Genomic DNA, 17,903 nt, shown 5'->3' on the forward strand with positions numbered 1-17,903 from the left:
TTCCCGTTTTCTAGTACACGACATGCTAAAACCAATGATGTCGTTCAAAAGTACAACTCGTCCCGCAAAAAATAAGCCCTCACATGGCCAAATTGACGGAAAAATAAAAAAGTTATGGCTCTGGGAAGGAGGGGAGCGAAAAACGAACACGGAAAAACGAAAAATCCCCCCGGTCATGAAGGGGTTAAGTACTATTAAAAACATATTCAATCAGAAGTAGATGCTGAGGTTTCCCCAGAAAAGTCACACTTGCAGAGCAAATAGCAAGAATTACACACCATTTTTGCATGTCAGGCAAATTGCTTTATGACATTTGAGACATTCATAATTTGAAAGCCTTCTGGTTCCGCTTTCCGTTTGGCAGGTGGTGCATCTCCTTCTTTTGTGAGGTGGTGCAGATGGTGACTTTTCACCATCATCTTCTGGGCGGAACCTTTTGAGCTGAACTTGAAGGCGAGAGGGGATACCGATTGTTTTCACGCTTCTCCTGCGTAGCTCTCCAAGTACTAGTTCATGGGCCAATTTTTTCAGATACAATCGTCTACGGAGTGGTTCAAGCTTGTTTTCAAGATAAATTACTTGTGAATTTATACCACCCAAATTCAACATAGCAAAAAATATGACCATTGGCCAGCGTTTGATGTTTCTGCTGACGTTGAAAGTGGAGCACATCTGATCTGCTGTATCCACACCCCCTTTGGTGGCATTGTAAAACGTAATTATCTCCGGTTTTTTTTCTGCCCCAGTCCCAGGATCGATGGCAGCATCATCATGAAGTGTTGATAGAAGAAGTACGATTTTTTTGGCATGTGGTACATAGGAAACTAAAGCCTTTCCATTATGGAATGCAAACATACTGCTGTACTGTTGTCTCTCTTTCACACTTACAAACTGTGGCGGCAATTCCCTTTTGTTTTTTCTTACAGTTCCCACATATGACAGCTTCTGAATTTTCAGATAATCAATCAGATCACAACTTGTAAACCAATTGTCAGCTGTAATATTGCGACCTGATCCAAATAAGGGTTCAGCCAGTCTTTTTACAACATCAATGGGTTTGTTGCTCACACAGTAAGGACCTTCTGGTTGTTTTCCTGCATAAACTTCCAGGTTGTAAGTGTAGGTCTTACTGGCATCAACAAGGGCATAAATTTTTATTCCATATTTGTTTGGCTTTGATGGAATATATTGACGAAAAGCACATCTACCACGAAAACCAGGGAGCATTTCGTCAATAGTGAGATTCTCTCCAGGGTAATAACTTTGTTTACAGTTTACAACAAATCTTTGAAATATATCACGAATTGGAGCAAGTCGGTCATGTGTTTTGCGTTCGGTTCGGGTAGTTCTGTCGTCAAACCGAAGGCAACGAATTAGAATCTTGAATCTGTTTATGGACATAACAAGGCTAAATTTTTCAACTCCATCCCCATCTTTACCCCAAAGTTCCTCCAAACTTTGTCTATTTGCCCTATAAGCTCCTGCAAGGTACAGTAATCCAAAAAAAGCACGCAGTTCTATTTCATCTGTGGGCTTGATGATTCTGTTGCAGATGTACTTGTCCTTTATAATGTCTATATATTGGTTGGTATATGTGACAATAGAGTCCAGAATGTCATCTGTAAATATACTGTTCCAGCATTCAACTGCAGTTTTTGCATTACGTGCAGTTCCTATTACTGCAGGAAGGTGAGTAATAATGTTTAAAGGTTCCCTACGTTTTTTCTGGAATGGCTTCTTGTTCCATTTAGTATTTTTATCTTTTCCAATATAATATGATCCAACTTCTTCATCCTCACCACTGTCACCATCTTGCTCTGTTTCAGAATCCAGGACACATTCTTCCACCTCATCATGAGAATCAATCTCTCTTTCCTCTCCTAAATCCTCATTCAGTGTGAGGTCTCTATCATCTAACAGCATGTTTGTTACTTCCTCAACATCAAGTTGTTTGGATAAATTGTACATTTTCCTCTCCATTTCAGCAGATAATCTGAAGCAAGAGAAGGAATATGTTAGGGAACTACTGTATATGCCTGAGCAGCACACTTTCTTTTATAAAATCTCCCTTATTTCTATGAAATATCCTCACATTTTGTGCTATACATTCATAAAACAAGCTAAATAAACTATTGTGATGAATAAAAACATAAAATACCAACCTTACTGAATGTGACGTATTCACATACAATGAGCCTGAGAGATCTGTGCAGCTATATCCTCTCCCCTGAAGCTCTGAAATCCAACTGTGATATCAGGTTTCACAGACCTTCAAGAGACAGGAGAATACCTGGAGGGAGGGGGTTTCCTCACAATCTGGTGAGGAAGGAGAAATGAAAGTAAAAGAGAAGCGCCTGTCAGATCAGTTGTATGTGACGGAGGGTTAATGATATCATGTTGGTGCAGTTACGTTCTTTTGATCGCCTGTTATTACATTTTAATGCAATGTCGCGGCGACCAAAAAAAAGTAATTCTGGCGGTTCTAATTTTTTTTTCTCGCCACGCCGTTTAGCGATCAGGTTAATCCTTTTTATTGATAGATCGGGCGATTCTGAACGCGGCGATACCAAATATGTGTAGGTTTGATTTTTTTTTTTTTATTGTTTTACTTTGAATGGGGCGAAGGGGGGTGATTTAAACTTTTATATATTTTTTTCCATATTTTTTAAAACATTTTTTTTTACTTTTGCCATGCTTCAATAGCCTCCATAGGAGGCTAGAAGCTGGCACAACTGGATCGGCTCTACTAAATAGCAGCGATCATCAGATCACTGTTATGCAGCTGAATTGCAAGCTTGCTATGAGCGCCGACCACAGGGTGGAGCTCACAGCAGGTCGGCATCAGTAACCATAGAGGTCTCAAGGACCTCTATGGTTACCATCCTGACGCATCGCCGACCCCCGATCATGTGATGGGGGTCGGCGATGTGATCATTTCCGCATGGCCGGAAGCGCTGGTTAAATGCCGCTGTCCGCGTTTGACAGCAGCATTTAATTGGTTAATAGCGGCGGGTGAATGGCTATTACGGGCATGTGTCAGCTGTTCAAAACAGCTGACATGTCCCGGCTTTGAGGTGGGCTCAGCGCCGGAGCCCACATCAAAGCAGGGGACCCGACCTCCGCAGTAATAGTACGGTGGAGGTCGGGAAGGAGTTAAAGGGTATCGGTCAGTAGGATCAATTCTCTTAAGCCGTCTATATGGTCATGTAGGTCATAGGAAGCTAGATAAAATGATACCTTGATGTCTTATTCCAGAGTAATCCATGTTTTTCTTATAGGTAAACGAGCTGTTAAGATCTATGGGCCGGACACAGATCTCCTAGAGAGACCGCCTCCAGAGCTTATTTTTAATAAAAGGGGGCGTTACCAATGCCAGTGTGAGACATGTAACTAACACAGAACAGTAAAACTGAACTTTGTCTCCTTACAAACACATTTGTTGCCCTCCTTACAGCTCTGCTGTATGGCATCAATATTGCAGCCCTGACTGACTGTGAGCTGGAAGCTGAGAGGAACCTGCAGATGTGTTAGGTATAATCACACACAGCTCTGCAGTGAGATCAGGAGAGCAGAGAGCGGCCATTACACATCACACTGGTAATGCCTCTTTTATTTACAATAATCTCTGGAGGCAGATTCTCATGCAGATCAGTATAAGCCTCATAGTCCTGAGAAGCTCATTTACATATAGAAAACCCCTGGATTTTTCTGGAATAAGACATCAGATTGCTGATATCACGTTGTCATTCTATTCAGCTTCCTATGACCTACATGCCCATATAGGCGACTTAGGATTGGCGATCATAGCGGCAGATTCCCTTTTAAAGTGAAGCTGTCATTTCAGGAAAACTTGCGGTAAAATGTCTGTGTCTGCCTCCTGGTCTTCCCTCCTCCTCCTCCTCCTCTATCCCCTCTCCATAGAGTCTTATGAGCAGCAACTGTCACCTCCTGGCTCTGTAATGGGAAAATTAGTATTCATTGAAAACAGATTTTACCCATTGAGAATGAAAGATCAGTCCAGGAGGAAAAAGAAGCAGATTTCTCTGATAACAAACTTTGCCATATATCTTATTTACATGTGTACTATTGAGTTATGAAATAATAATTGAGCGATTACTCTTTTAGCTATTACAACCTCTAAGACGCAAAGTCAGAAGAGGAAGAGCACTACATACTCAAGGAGCAGCTCGTCTGATGAAACCGAGCCAGCGGAAAAAAAACCTCAGGTCAAACAGGTAAGATTAACAGGATGGACTTTGTTTTCCTCATCTTTCTTTTTTGTGTCTGAACAGTGTTTTGTTTTTTTTTCTATCAGGAATTTGAAGTTCCGGTGGTGACCAGCTCTGTTTTCCCCGAGGATTCGGGGATTGGCAGTGACCTTAGTAACACAGATACACCTACCTTAACACAACATTTTCCGAAGTTGGAGCCGTCCACTAATACATGTAAGTTCTGAAAACGGAAATGGAAGGTGATAAATGCTGTGAGAGTTAAGCGATGTGTCATGCCGAGTCATAAAATAGCCGGGCAGATGTTGTGTAACACACAGCTTTTTTTATACGTATATTCACACTTTCTATTTCACATGCTTTGTAAAACAGTGACAACTTTTCCCTTCTGTATACTAGTGAAGATGAAGGTGACATTTGTTATGGAGTTTGATAATTGTTCCTCCAGCTTCAAGCTAGCTGAGCAAATAAGTTACACCAATTCAAAAAAATTTTTTTTCAATAAATGGTTTACCACACTCCAAAATAGCAATACTCGTGCAGCAATTGTGACGCAGAGTTCTTGGATGTATCAGAGTTCAGAAAGCTGTCCCCGCCTACACCACGATCTGTATATACATTGTCTAGAGACAGTGAGCTGCTTATCAGTTGAGGGGGCATGAGGCAGCTATTCTGGGCAATGATAATCTAGTGATACAATGAAGGTTTTATGTGAACAACCGCACACAGCCTGATGAGTGCCACATCACTGAATTCAGTGTTTTAACCCCTACTTCATGCTGTCCGTAGATTACATTGTAAAAAGCTTCTGACGGATTCCCTTTAACGACCTATGAGATATATTTTCGTCGTAGGTCGCTTAGAAAAGTATGAAGCCAACTCAGGAGCTGAGCCGGCTTTGTACCAGGCATCTGCCAGCTGTGTTAAATAGCTGGAATTTGCCTAGTATGAACCAGGTTCAGCTCCCTGTAACTGCAGTGACCAAAGTTTGCTCCAATCAATGCATTTTAAACATTTAAATGCTGCTTGTCAATTTCTGACAACTGCATATAAGTGACATCATTGCGAGAAACCGATGGATTACTATGGCAGCTTGTGACCTGCGTAAGACCCCTGTATCTGCCATCACCGAAACCTGGCTCACCCCTTCTGACACAGCCTCCCCTGCTGCACTTTCTTACGGTGGCTTCCACCTTTCTCACACACCCCGCCCCAGCAGCAAACATGGCGGAGGAGTTGGTTTTCTCCTGTCAGATAACTGCTCCTTCATCCTAATCCCACTGCCACCCTGTGTTACCCTCCCTTCCTTTGAGGTGCACTCTGTGCGCATCTACTCCCCCTCCAACCTCCAACTGGCTGTCATTTACAGCCCCCCCCCCCCCCCCCCAGGGCCAGCCACCACCTTCTTTGACCACTTCACCACCTGGCTACTTCATTTCCTTTCTGCGGACATCCCCACTATCATCATGGGCGACTTCAACATCCCCATTGACACTTCCCTCTCAGCTGCCACTAAAATTCGAACTCTCACTTCCTCCTTCGGCCTCACTCAATGGTCTTCTGCAGCCACTCACAAAGATGGTCACACACTGGACCTCATCTTCACCCGCCTCTGCTCTCTATCTAACCTCTCTAACTCACCTCTTCCACTCTCTGACCACAACCTTCTCACATTCTCATCTCTCTCCACTCCATGTCTACAATCCCCACCCCACAAACTTTCACACCCTCACAGAAATCTTAAACATCTTGACCTACATTCATTCTCTGAATCCCTCCTCCCTCTCACAGACATAAGTTCCATACACAATGCGGATGACGCTGCCGCTCTATATAACACCACAATAGCTGTTGCTTTGGAATCTGCTGCCCCACTTACACATACCAAAGCTCGCAAAATCAACAGACAGCCGTGGCACACCATCCTGACCAAAGAACTGAGGCGAGCTTCCAGGGCCGCTGAGCGCAGATGGAAAAGATCCCACTCCAACGAGCACTTCATCGCATTCAAACAGTTCCTCACTACTTTCAAGACCACACTCGCCACAGCTAAACAAACCTACTTCTCATCTCTCATATCCTCTCTGTCTCACAACCCTAAACAGTTATTCAACACCTTCAATTCTCTCCTCCGTCCCCCAGCACCTCCTCCCTCCCCACTTATCTCCGCTGAAGACTTTGCCTCATTTTTCAAGCAGAAGATTGATAGCATCAGAGACAGTTTTGGTCAACAACCCCCAGAGCCCTTCCTCCCGACCTCCCAGCCCTCCACCTCCAAAACCAACTTCTCCACCATTACAGAAGATCAACTCTCCACTCTACTTTCAAGATCGCATCTCACCACCTGTGCACTTGACCCGCTCCCATCCCACCTCATCCCAAACCTCACCACAGTCTTCATCCCAACCCTAACCCATCTCTTCAACCTATCACTAACAACTGGTGTTTTCCCCTCAAGCTTTAAACATGCCTCCATCACACCTATCCTCAAAAAGCCCTCTCTTGACCCATCCTCTGTATCTAGTTATCACCCTATATCACTTCTCCCCTATGCCTCCAAACTACTGGAACAACACATTTACCTTGAACTGTCCTCCCATCTCTCTTCTTGCTCCCTCTTTGACCGCTTACAATCTGGCTTCCGGTCACACCATTCCACTGAAACTGCCCTAACTAAGGTCACCAATGACCTCTTAACTGCCAAGAGCAAGCGACACTACTCTGTCCTCCTCCTCCTCGACCTGTCGGCTGCCTTTGACACAGTGGACCATTCCCTATTATTACAGACCTTCTCATCCCTTGGCATCACAGACTTGGCCTTATCCTGGATCTCATCATACCTAACAGACCTGACATTCAGCGTCTCTCACTCACACACCACCTCCTCACCTCGCCCCCTATCTGTCGGAGTCCCACAAGGTTCAGTCCTTAGGCCCCTGCTCTTCTCCATTTATACCTTTGGCCTGGGACAGCTCATAGAATCTCCTGGCTTTCCGTATCACCTCTATGCTGATGACACACAGATCTACATCTCTGGACCAGATATCACCTCCCTACTAACCAGAATCCCTCAATGTCTGTCCACTATTTCATCCTTCTTCTCTGCTAGATTTCTGAAACTTAACATGGACAAAACAGAATTCATCATCTTTCCCCCATCTCACGTGACCCCCCCAACGAACCTATCCATTAGAGTAAATGGCTGCCCACTCTCCCCAGTCCCACAAGCTCGCTGCCTCGGGGTAATCCTTGACGCTGATCTCTCCTTCAAACCACATATCCAAGCCCTCTCGACTTCCTGCCGACTTCAACTCAAAAATATTTCACGAATCCGTTCATTCCTCAACCATGAATCTGCAAAAACCCTAGTCCATGCCCTCATCATCTCTCGCCTTGACTACTGCAACCTCCTGCTCTGTGGCCTCCGCTCTAACACTCTCGCACCCCTCCAATCTATTCTAAACTCTGCTGCCCGACTAATCCACCTGTCCCCCCACTATTCCCCGGCCTCTCCCCTCTGTCAATCCCTTCACTGGCTCCCCATTGCCCAGAGACTTCACTACAAAACCCTAACCATGACGTACAAAGCCATCCACAACCTGTCTCCTCCATACATCTGTGACCTCGTCTCCCGGTACTTACCTACACGCAACCTCCGATCCTCACAAGATCTCCTTCTCTACTCCCCTCTTATCTCCTCTTCCCACAATCGTATACAAGATTTCTCTCGCGTATCACCCCTACTCTGGAACCCTCTACCACAACACATCAGACTCTCGCCTACCATCAAAACCTTCAAAAAGAACCTGAAGACCCACCTCTTCCGACAAGCCTACAACCTGCAATAACCACCGATCGACCAAACCGCTGCATGACCAGCTCCATCCTCACCTACTGTATTCTCACCCATCCCTTGTAGATTGTGAGCCTTCGCGGGCAGGGTCCTCACTCCTCCTGTACCAGTTATGACTTGTCTTGTTTAAGATTATTGTACTTGTTTTTATTATGTATACCCCTCCTCACATGTAAAGCGCCATGGAATAAATGGCGCTATAACAATAAATAATAATAATAATAATCTGTCACGTTAGTCCTCCTGTGAAGCTCATCCACAGGCTTAATAGGAGAACTGCCTAAGACCAAAACAAGCCCTCCTATGGCTGTCGACAGAAAAATAAGAAATGTTATGGCTATTGAAACAGGGAGGAAAAAGACAAAAGCACAAAATAGAAAATCCCCTTGTCATTATAGGGATAAACAGACCAGAAAATACCTGACCTACAAGAAACTACATTAGTCTGGAGGGGGCTGGAATGGGATCTGAACAAACAAGTGGACTAGGGATTCAACAAACAGAACTTATAAAATTATCCAGAAATCTGTGTGTTCACAGATACTGTATGAATGCACCAGTAAAGACAGCTTTCCAAAGAATCGTGAAAGAGAAAAATAAAGGGAACACTAAAATCCCACATCCTAGATATCACTGAATGAAATATTCCAGTTGTAAATCTTTATTCATTACATAGTGGAATGTGTTGAGAACAATAAAACCTAAAAATTATCAATGTAAATCACAACCAATATCCCACGGAGGTCTGGAGTTGGAATGATGCTCAAAATCAAAGTGGAAAATGAAGTTACAGGCTGATCCAACTTCAGTGGAAATGCCACAAGACAAGGAAATGATGCTCAATAGTGTGTGTGGCCTCCACCTGCATGTATGACCTCCCTACAATGCCTGGGCATTCTCCTGATGAGGTGGTGGATGGTCTTCTGAGGGATCTCCTCCCAGACCTGGACTAAAGCATCTGCCAACTCCTGGACAGTCTTTGGTGCAGCGTGACGTTGATGGATGGTGCGAGACATGATGTCCCAGATGTGTTCAATCTGATTCAGGTCTGGGGAACAGGCGGGCCAGTCCATAGCTTCAATGCCTTCATCTTGCAGGAACGGCTGACACACTCAAGCCACATGAGGTCTGGCATTGTCCTGCATTAGGAGGAACCCAGGGCCAACCGCACCAGCATATGGTCTCACAAGGGGTTTGAGGATCTCATCTGTGCGGCCCTCCAAAGAAATGCCACCCCACACCATTACTGACCCATTACCAAACCGGTCATGCTGAAGGATGTTGCAGGCAGATCGCTCTCCACGGCGTCACCAGACTCTGTCACGTCTATCACATGTGGTCAGTGTGAACCTGCTTTCATCTGTGAAGATCACAGGGCGCCAGTGGCGAATTTGCCAATCCTGTTGTTCTGTGGCAAATGCCAAGCATTCTGCATGGTGTTGCGCTGTGAGCACAACCCCCATCTGTGGATGTCGGGCACTCAGACCATCCTTATGGAGTCGGTTTCTAACCGTTTGTGCAGACACATGCACATTTGTGGCCTTCTGGAGGTCATTTTGCAGGGCTCTGGCAGTGCTCCTGTTCCTCCTTGCACAAAGGCTGAGGTAGCGGTCCAGCTGCTAGGTTGTTGCTCTCCTACGGCCCCCTCCACGTATCCTGGTGTACTGGCCTGTCTCCTGGTAGCACTTTTGGATACTATGCTGACGGACACAGCAAACCGTCTTGCCACAACTCGCATTGATGTGCCATCCTGGATGAGCTGCACTACCTGAGCCACTTGTGTGGGTTGTAGACTCATGCTACCACGAGTTTGAAAGCACAAGCAACATTCAAAAGTGACCAAAACATCAGCCAGAAAGCATTGGTACTGAGATGTAGTCTGTGCTCCCCACCTGCAGAACCACTCCTTTATTGAGTGTGTCTTGATAATTGCCAATAATTTCCATCTGTTGTCTATTCCATTTGCACAACAGCATGTGAAATTGATTGTCAAACAGTGTTGCTTCCTGTGTGGACAGTTTGATTTCACAAAAGTTTGATGTACTTGGAGCTATATTCTGTTGTCTAAGTGTTCCCTTTATTTTTTTGAGCAGTGTAAGGCTATGTGCACACGTTGCGGTTTTTCTGCAGATCTGCAGCAGTTTTCCATGTGGTGTACAGTACCATGTTAACCTATGGAAAACAAAAACCGCTGTGCACATGCTGCGGAAGAAAACGCGCGGAAACACAGCGGTTTATTTTCCGCAGCGGTTTATTTTCCGCAGCATGTCAATTCTTTGTGCGGATTCCGCAGCGGTTTTCCATCTGCTCCAATAGAAAACTGCAGATGGAAAACCGCAGCAGAATCCGCATTAAAAACCGCGGTAAATCTGCAGTAAAAACCGCAGCAATTTTTCACTGCTGATTTTGTAAATCCGCTGCGGAAAATTCCGCAATGGAATCCGCAACGTGTGCACATAGCCTAAGTGTATTTGTAGGTATGTGTGTGTGTGTGTATATATATATATATATATATATATATATATATATATATATATATATATATATATATATATATATATATATATATATATATATATATATATATATATATATATATATATATATATATATATAGATGTGGTATGCCCCGTACACTGTCAGACACACTCACCCTTGTGTCTGACCGTGTACAGAACATACCACAGCTCCTAGGCAGGGGAGGAAGCAAAAGACAATACTGACATCACAGCAGGGGATCACAGTGGATTCATTTTGTGAGGTAAAATATTTTTTAAAAACAGTCCGTGAAATATTTTATCTCACAAAATGAATCCACTGTGATTCCCTGCTGTAACATACCTCCCAAACGTCCCTCATTGTGCAGGACTGCCCCGGATTTGATGCTTGCCTCGGCTGTCCTGCACGGGACGCAGAGCTTCCCGCAGACAGAACAGTTGAAGCTGCTGTCACACGCCCCCCTTTGTTAGGCCACGCCCCTTCCCCGTCGGTACGTTCCTGAGTCTTCCAGTGTGCCTCACAGTTCAGAGAGATGGGACACCTGAGGTGAACATAACACAGCCGGACACAGCCTGGGTGTCGGCGGCAATGTAAGCAGCAGACCATGAGTGGACTGGAGGCTGCTAATGGGACAGATGCAGATCAGTGAGTAGTGGATGTCACAGAGATGACTCACTCCGTCCAGTGCATTGTGCAGGAGGAGCAGCTGCAGCTCCCTGGGAGAGAGTGACAACACTAATCAATGTGGCTGCTTTTTTTCCCCAGGCATAAAAGGGCTAAGCCCCTATGACAGTCAGTCACTGTATCATCATGTGCTAATTACAAGCTGCAGCTCTGCTCGGTGCACCTCGTACACACACGCGGCTCCGCTCGGTGCACCTCGTACACACACGCGGCTCCGCTCGATGCACCTCGTACTGTGAAAGGTGTACGGAGCGGAGTCGTGTGTAAGAGGTGTACGGAGCCATGTGTACGAGGTGTACGGAGCACAGCCGCGTGTGTACGAGGTGTACAGAGCGGAGCAGCATGTGCAAGGTGTACGGAGCGGAGTCGTGTGTAAGAGGTATACGGAGCCATGTGTACAAGGTGTACGGAGCACAGCCGCGTGTGTACGAGGTGTACAGAGCGGAGCAGCATGTGCAAGGTGTACGGAGCGGAGTCGTGTGTAAGAGGTATACGGAGCCATGTGTACGAGGTGTACGGAGCACAGCCGCGTGTGTACGAGGTGTACAGAGCGGAGCAGCATGTGCAAGGTGTACGGAGCGGAGTCGTGTGTAAGAGGTATACGGAGCCATGTGTACGAGGTGTACAGAGCACAGCCGCGTGTGTATGAGGTGTACGGAGCACAGCCGCGTGTGTACGAGGTGTACGGAGCGGAGCAGCATGTGAAAGGTGTACGGAGCGGAGTCGTGTGTACGAGGTGTACGGAGCAAAGCCGTGTGTGTACGAGGTGTACCGAGCACAGCCACGTGTGTACGGAGCGGAGCAGCATGTGAAAGGTGTACGGAGCACAGCCGCGTGTGTACGAGGTGTACGGAGCATAGCCGCGTGTGTACAAGGTGTACGGAGCACAGCCGCGTGTGTACGAGGTGTACGGAGCGGAGCAACATGTGAAAGGTGTACGGAGCGGAGTCGTGTGTAAGAGGTGTACCGAGCACAGCCGTGTGTGTACGAGGTGTACCGAGCACAGCCAAGTGTACGAGGTGTACAGAGCGGAGCAGCATGTGAAAGGTGTACGGAGCACAGCCGCGTGTGTACAAGGTGTACGGAGCACAACCGCGTGTGTACGGAGCGGAGCAACATGTGAAAGGTGTACGGAGCGGAGTCGTGTGTAAGAGGTGTACCGAGCACAGCCGTGTGTGTACGAGGTGTACCGAGCACAGCCAAGTGTACGAGGTGTACAGAGCGGAGCAGCATGTGAAAGGTGTACGGAGCATAGCCGCGTGTGTACGGAGCATAGCCGCGTGTGTACAAGGTGTACGGAGCACAGCCGCGTGTGTACGAGGTGTACGGAGCACAGCCGTGTGTGTACGAGGTGTACCGAGCACAGCCAAGTGTACGAGGTGTACGGAGCATAGCCGCGTGTGTACGAGGTGTACGGAGCATAGCCGCGTGTGTACAAGGTGTACGGAGCACAGCCGTGTGTGTACGAGGTGTACGGAGCGGAGCAGCATGTGAAAGGTGTACGGAGCGAAGTCGTGTGTAAGAGGTGTACTGAGCACAGCCGTGTGTGTACGAGGTGTATGGAGCGGAGCAGCATGTGAAAGGTGTACGGAGCACAGCCACGTGTGTACGAGGTGTACGGAGCACAGCCGCGTGTGTACAAGGTGTACGGAGCACAGCCGCGTGTGTACGAGGTGTACGGAGCACAGCCGCGTGTGTACGAGGTGTACGGAGCACAGCCGCGTGTGTACGAGGTGTACGGAGCACAGCCGCGTGTGTGTACGAGATGTACGGAGCACAGCCACGTGTGTACGGAGAGGAGCAGCATGTGAAAGGTGTACGGAGCCGTGTGTACGAGCTGTACGGAGCACAGCCGCGTGTGTACGAGGTGTATGGAGCAGAGCAGCGTGTGAAAGGTGTACGAAGCGGAGTCGTGTGTGTAAGAGGTGTGCGGATCAGAGCAGAGTGTGAAAGGTGTATGGAGCGGAGCCACGTGTGTATGAGGTGTACAGAGCAGAGCCATACGTGCACAAAGTATACGGAGTGTGTGCAATGTGTATAGAGCGGAGCCATGTGTGTACGAGGTGTACGGAGTAGTGCCGTGTGTGTAAGAGATGTATGGAGAGGAGCCATATGTGTATGAGGTGTACACAACGGAGCCGTGTGTGTGCAAGGTATACGGAGCGGAGCAGCGTGTGCAATGTGTATGGAGCGGAGCGGTGTGTGTACGAGGTGTACAGAGTAGTGCCGTGTGTACGAGATGTATGGAGCGGAGCCGTGTGTGTATGAGGTGTATGGAGCGGAGCCGTGTATGAGGTGTATGGAGCTGAGCTGAATGTGTACAAGGTGTACGGAGCGGAGCTGAATATGTACGAGGTGTATGGAGCGGAGCCGTGTGTGTATGAGATGTATGGAGTGGAGCCGTGTGTGCAAAGTGTACGGAGCGCAGCCGCGTGTGTAGGAGTGGCTATGTGTGGCCATTATACGGTACGAAGTATAAAGGTCAAGAGGAGATGAACAGGTATATGAGTGCGATTAAGCTTCCTAGACTAGGTGAGGAGGATAGAGAATGGATGGATAGGCCGATGGCGGCGGAGGAACTGAGGGTGGCACTGGCGGATATGGCGGGTAATAAGGCCCCGGGGGGCGGATGGCATTCCGGTAAAGGTGTACAAAATTTTTAATGAAGAAATAATAACTAAATTGGAGAAGGTATTTAATGAGTCGTTGGAGAGGGGAATACTACCTACATCTATGAGAGAGGCCATTGTTGTGGTCATTCCTAAAGCTGATAAGGATCCGCTGAATCCGGAGTCCTACAGACCAATCTCACTCCTTACAGCGGATATAAAGATTTTGGCGAAGGCCTTGGCCAACAGACTAACCCATGTGATTGATAAAGTAATCCACCCAGATCAATCTGGATTTATGCCCAACAAATCTACAGCAATCAATTTAAGGAGACTATATTTAAATATGCAAATTCCAGCCGAAAATGCTGGAAAGAGAGTGGTGGTGTCTTTGGATGCCCATAAGGCCTTTGATTGTGTAGAATGGAATTACTTGTGGTCGGTTCTGTTGTGCCTTGGGTTCGGGCCTAAGTTTATATCTTGGGTGGGGTTGCTATACTCCAATGGCAAAAATTAGAGTAAATAATAAATTATCTGATAGTTTCTCATTGCATAGGGGTACAAGGCAGGGGTGCCCATTGTCTCCGTTGCTATTTGCCCTAGCTGTGGAACCCTTGGCCGCTAAAATAAGGGAGGCACGAGAGATAAAAGGATTTGTCTATGGAATGAAGGAGGAGAAGGTGGCTCTGTATGCTGACGATATTTTGTTATTTTTGGGGGACTCAGGGGAGAATCTGGATAACGCGGTGGCATTAATTGAGGAATTTGGGGAATTCTCTGGACTCAAAATAAATTGGGACAAATCGTGCATTATGCCCATTGATGAGGTAGAAAAGGGTACTGAGGAGGTGGAAATGTCAGCAAAATTGAAGGTAGTTTCGAAATTTAAATATTTGGGGATACAAATCACCCTTCCTCTGTCGAGGTTTGAAGAACTTAATCTAAGCCCTCTGCTACAAAAAATACGTACCAAAATTTCAGCGTGGAACAAACTACATCTCTCTGTAATTGGAAGAGTGAACCTTTTGAAGATGATTGTGATGCCGCAGTTGTTATATGTACTGCATAATTCTCCAATTTGGATTCCGCAGAGTAGGTTCCATAAAATTAAATCGCTGTTTGGTGAACTAATATGGGGGGGAAAAAACCCAAGGTTTAAACAAGAAACTTTGCAGAGGCCAAAGGCGGAAGGGGGCTTGGCGCTCCCTAACCCTTGGGTATATTTTTTATCAGCACAATGCCAGCATATTGGAGGATGGGGGGAGGAGATGGGAAAGGGGCAATCGCCCAGTAGTTTGAGTTATTTGATGGGAAAATGGCCTCTGGGTGAGAGTTTGGAAGGGGGGCAATTTTTGAAACTGGGTTCTCGGTTTCCTACTGTTCTCCTAATTCATAAGGTATGGGAAAAAGTTAAACAGATTAGGGGTGTCACAGGCCTTACCAAATACTCACCTATATGGGATAATATAAACTTACAAGAATTTAAGCAAATGGAAGGATATGGGCCATGGAGAGAGGCAGGAATTAGAAAGATGGGTCAGCTAATGGGTCAAGGGGGACTTAAGTCATTTGTGGAGTTACAAACAGAATTCCAGTTATCACATTTAAATTTATATCATTATAAAAGAATTCAGCATGCGTATCGGTCGCAATGTCGGAGAAAACGTATTGAGATCCAGATTGATATCACGCTGGCTTCCATTTTGGAGAACAGCGGGACAAGGGGGGCAATTTCAGAAGTGTATAGAGATTTATTATTCACCTTTCTAGCCAAACATCCCATGAAGTCTAGAATGAAATGGGAAGCTGAATTGGGAGAGAGAAATGATGATAGATGGGAATCTATTTTAGAATATGTGACTAAGATCTCTATGAGCGAACCTAGGAGGATGTCTCAATTATATGTGATTCATAGAGCCTACAGAACTCCCGATACACTGTTCAAGATGGGTTTGAGGTCTGATTCCGAGTGTCCACGATGTTCGCAGGAACAGGCAGACATGTTACACATGCTGTGGCACTGCCCTAGATTGTCTGCCTTCTGGACAGTTGTATTGATTCGGATTGAATTGGTATACAGGTGTGTCATTCCCAGAGACCCTTTGGTCTGTATACTAGGTTATGTGGAAGAAATAGCAGCGGTATCTATGGTTAAACTGGCGATTGCTAGACTGTTATTCATAGCAAGGAAATTGATAGCTCGGTTCTGGATCAGGGAGGAGCCTCCGACTAGACGAGACTTTCTTACGCAGGCGGACCATATAATTTTATTGGAAAAAAGTATCTATACTAAGAGAAATAAACTAGATCTATTTCAAAAGATTTGGCAGCCATGGATAGAATGGGATTAGAATTGTGGGGAGGATGCATAATGGTATAGATGACGTTCATACTATACAATTGTATTTGAATTGGGGAAGGAATTTCAGATGGGAATTTGGGAAAGCATTAAAGGGGTCTCGAAGGGGGGGGGGGGGACAGGGAGGGAAAAGGGGGTGGGGGAGTTATGTTCATAAAATATATGATTATCTGTGAATAACAGCTTGATGTCATTTGTTATCATTGATTTTCCTTAATAAAAATGTAACATAGTAACATAGTAACATAACATAGTTAGTAAGGCCGAAAAAAGACATTTGTCCATCCAGTTCAGCCTATATTCCATCATAATAAATAAATACCCAGATCTACGTCCTTCTACAGAACCTAATCATTGTATGATACAATATTGTTCTGCTCCAGGAAGACATCCAGGCCTCTCTTGAACCCCTCGACTGAGTTCGCCATCACCACCTCCTCAGGCAAGCAATTCCAGATTCTCACTGCCCTAACAGTAAAGAATCCTCTTCTATGTTGGTGGAAAAACCTTCTCTCCTCCAGACGCAAAGAATGCCCCCTTGTGCCCGTCACCTTCCTTGGTATAAACAGATCCTCAGCGAGATATTTGTATTGTCCCCTTATATACTTATACTGATTATATAGATATATGTATCTGATAAAAAAAAAAAAAATACGGTACGAAGTATCATGTGCGGCCAATATACAGTATGGAGCAGCATGTGTGGCCATTATACAGTATTGAGCATCATGTGGGCCATTATACAGTATGGAGCATCATGTGCGGTCATTATACAATATGGAGCATCATGTGCGGCCATTATACAGTATGGAGCAGCATGTGCAGTCATTATACAGTATGAAGCACTGTCTGGCCATATTTTTTTGTTTATAATTATTCTTTATGAACAGTTTGATCAGCAGTGCTAAATGTGTGGTTGAGACGTGGATATGGGTGTGACTAGTGAATGGGTGTGGTCAGAGGTGGGGCCTAAATTTGCCGCGCGCGCCGCAAACTTTGTCCCTCTTTCCCATCTTCAAAAGTTGGGAGGTATGGCTGTAATGTCAGTATTATCTTTTGCTTCCTCCACTGCCTAGGAGATGTGGTATGCTCCGTACACTGTTGCACATAGACCATTTTTAAAATGAACTTTCGATTGTGGGAAAACCCCTTTAATGTAACCAGCTTCCTCTGCCTGTAGACACAGCCGAATGATTCACTGCACCTGCGCGTGCAAACCAAGATTAGAATCTTAACCTGAGAGGCTGGTCTAGAAATCTGACCTCCAAGTTAACTCTCTAAATTAGGCCTGTACACATAGAAAAATGCTAACAGTGAGGGCAGGCCAAGCTGATGTGATCCATTCCATATTTCCCCCTCCCTCAGGGGCAGAATACCAGACTGCAAGGTTCAATATTTCTGTAAGTTTTCTCCCTTTTATTTTACCACTGTTTTTGCATATTTGTATGTCACTTTTATTTCCATATTTGTATACCTTTTATTGTAAGCCCTGTACCTTTTCTATTAAAGCTTAAAACTTTAATAAGTTTGAACCTTGTATGCTCTAAAGAATCCATAGCCTTAGTGTGTGTGACCCTGCTGATTGCCACATGACAGCCCGCTCCCGGCACCAGATTATTCCCACTATGCTCATTACGCACAATGTCAGGATTCGCAAGTCTGTAATCATA

At 45.8% G+C, this 17,903-nt stretch overlaps 1 protein-coding gene across 3 annotated transcripts in view; it reads left to right on the forward strand.

Annotated features, from left to right (window-relative positions):
• Nucleotides 1-17,903, forward strand: part of IRF9 (interferon regulatory factor 9) — an 87,140-nt gene that overhangs the window by 28,514 nt on the left and 40,723 nt on the right. For all 3 annotated transcript variants that reach the window (XM_069761914.1, XM_069761930.1, XM_069761922.1), the window contains exons 4-5: nt 4,126-4,235; nt 4,316-4,445. In XM_069761914.1, coding sequence (XP_069618015.1) covers nt 4,126-4,235; nt 4,316-4,445 — 240 coding nt within the window. The remainder of the gene's footprint in view (nt 1-4,125; nt 4,236-4,315; nt 4,446-17,903) is intronic.

Source organism: Ranitomeya imitator, chromosome 1 (genome assembly GCF_032444005.1).
Source record: "Ranitomeya imitator isolate aRanImi1 chromosome 1, aRanImi1.pri, whole genome shotgun sequence".
Lineage (NCBI taxonomy): Eukaryota > Metazoa > Chordata > Amphibia > Anura > Dendrobatidae > Ranitomeya > Ranitomeya imitator.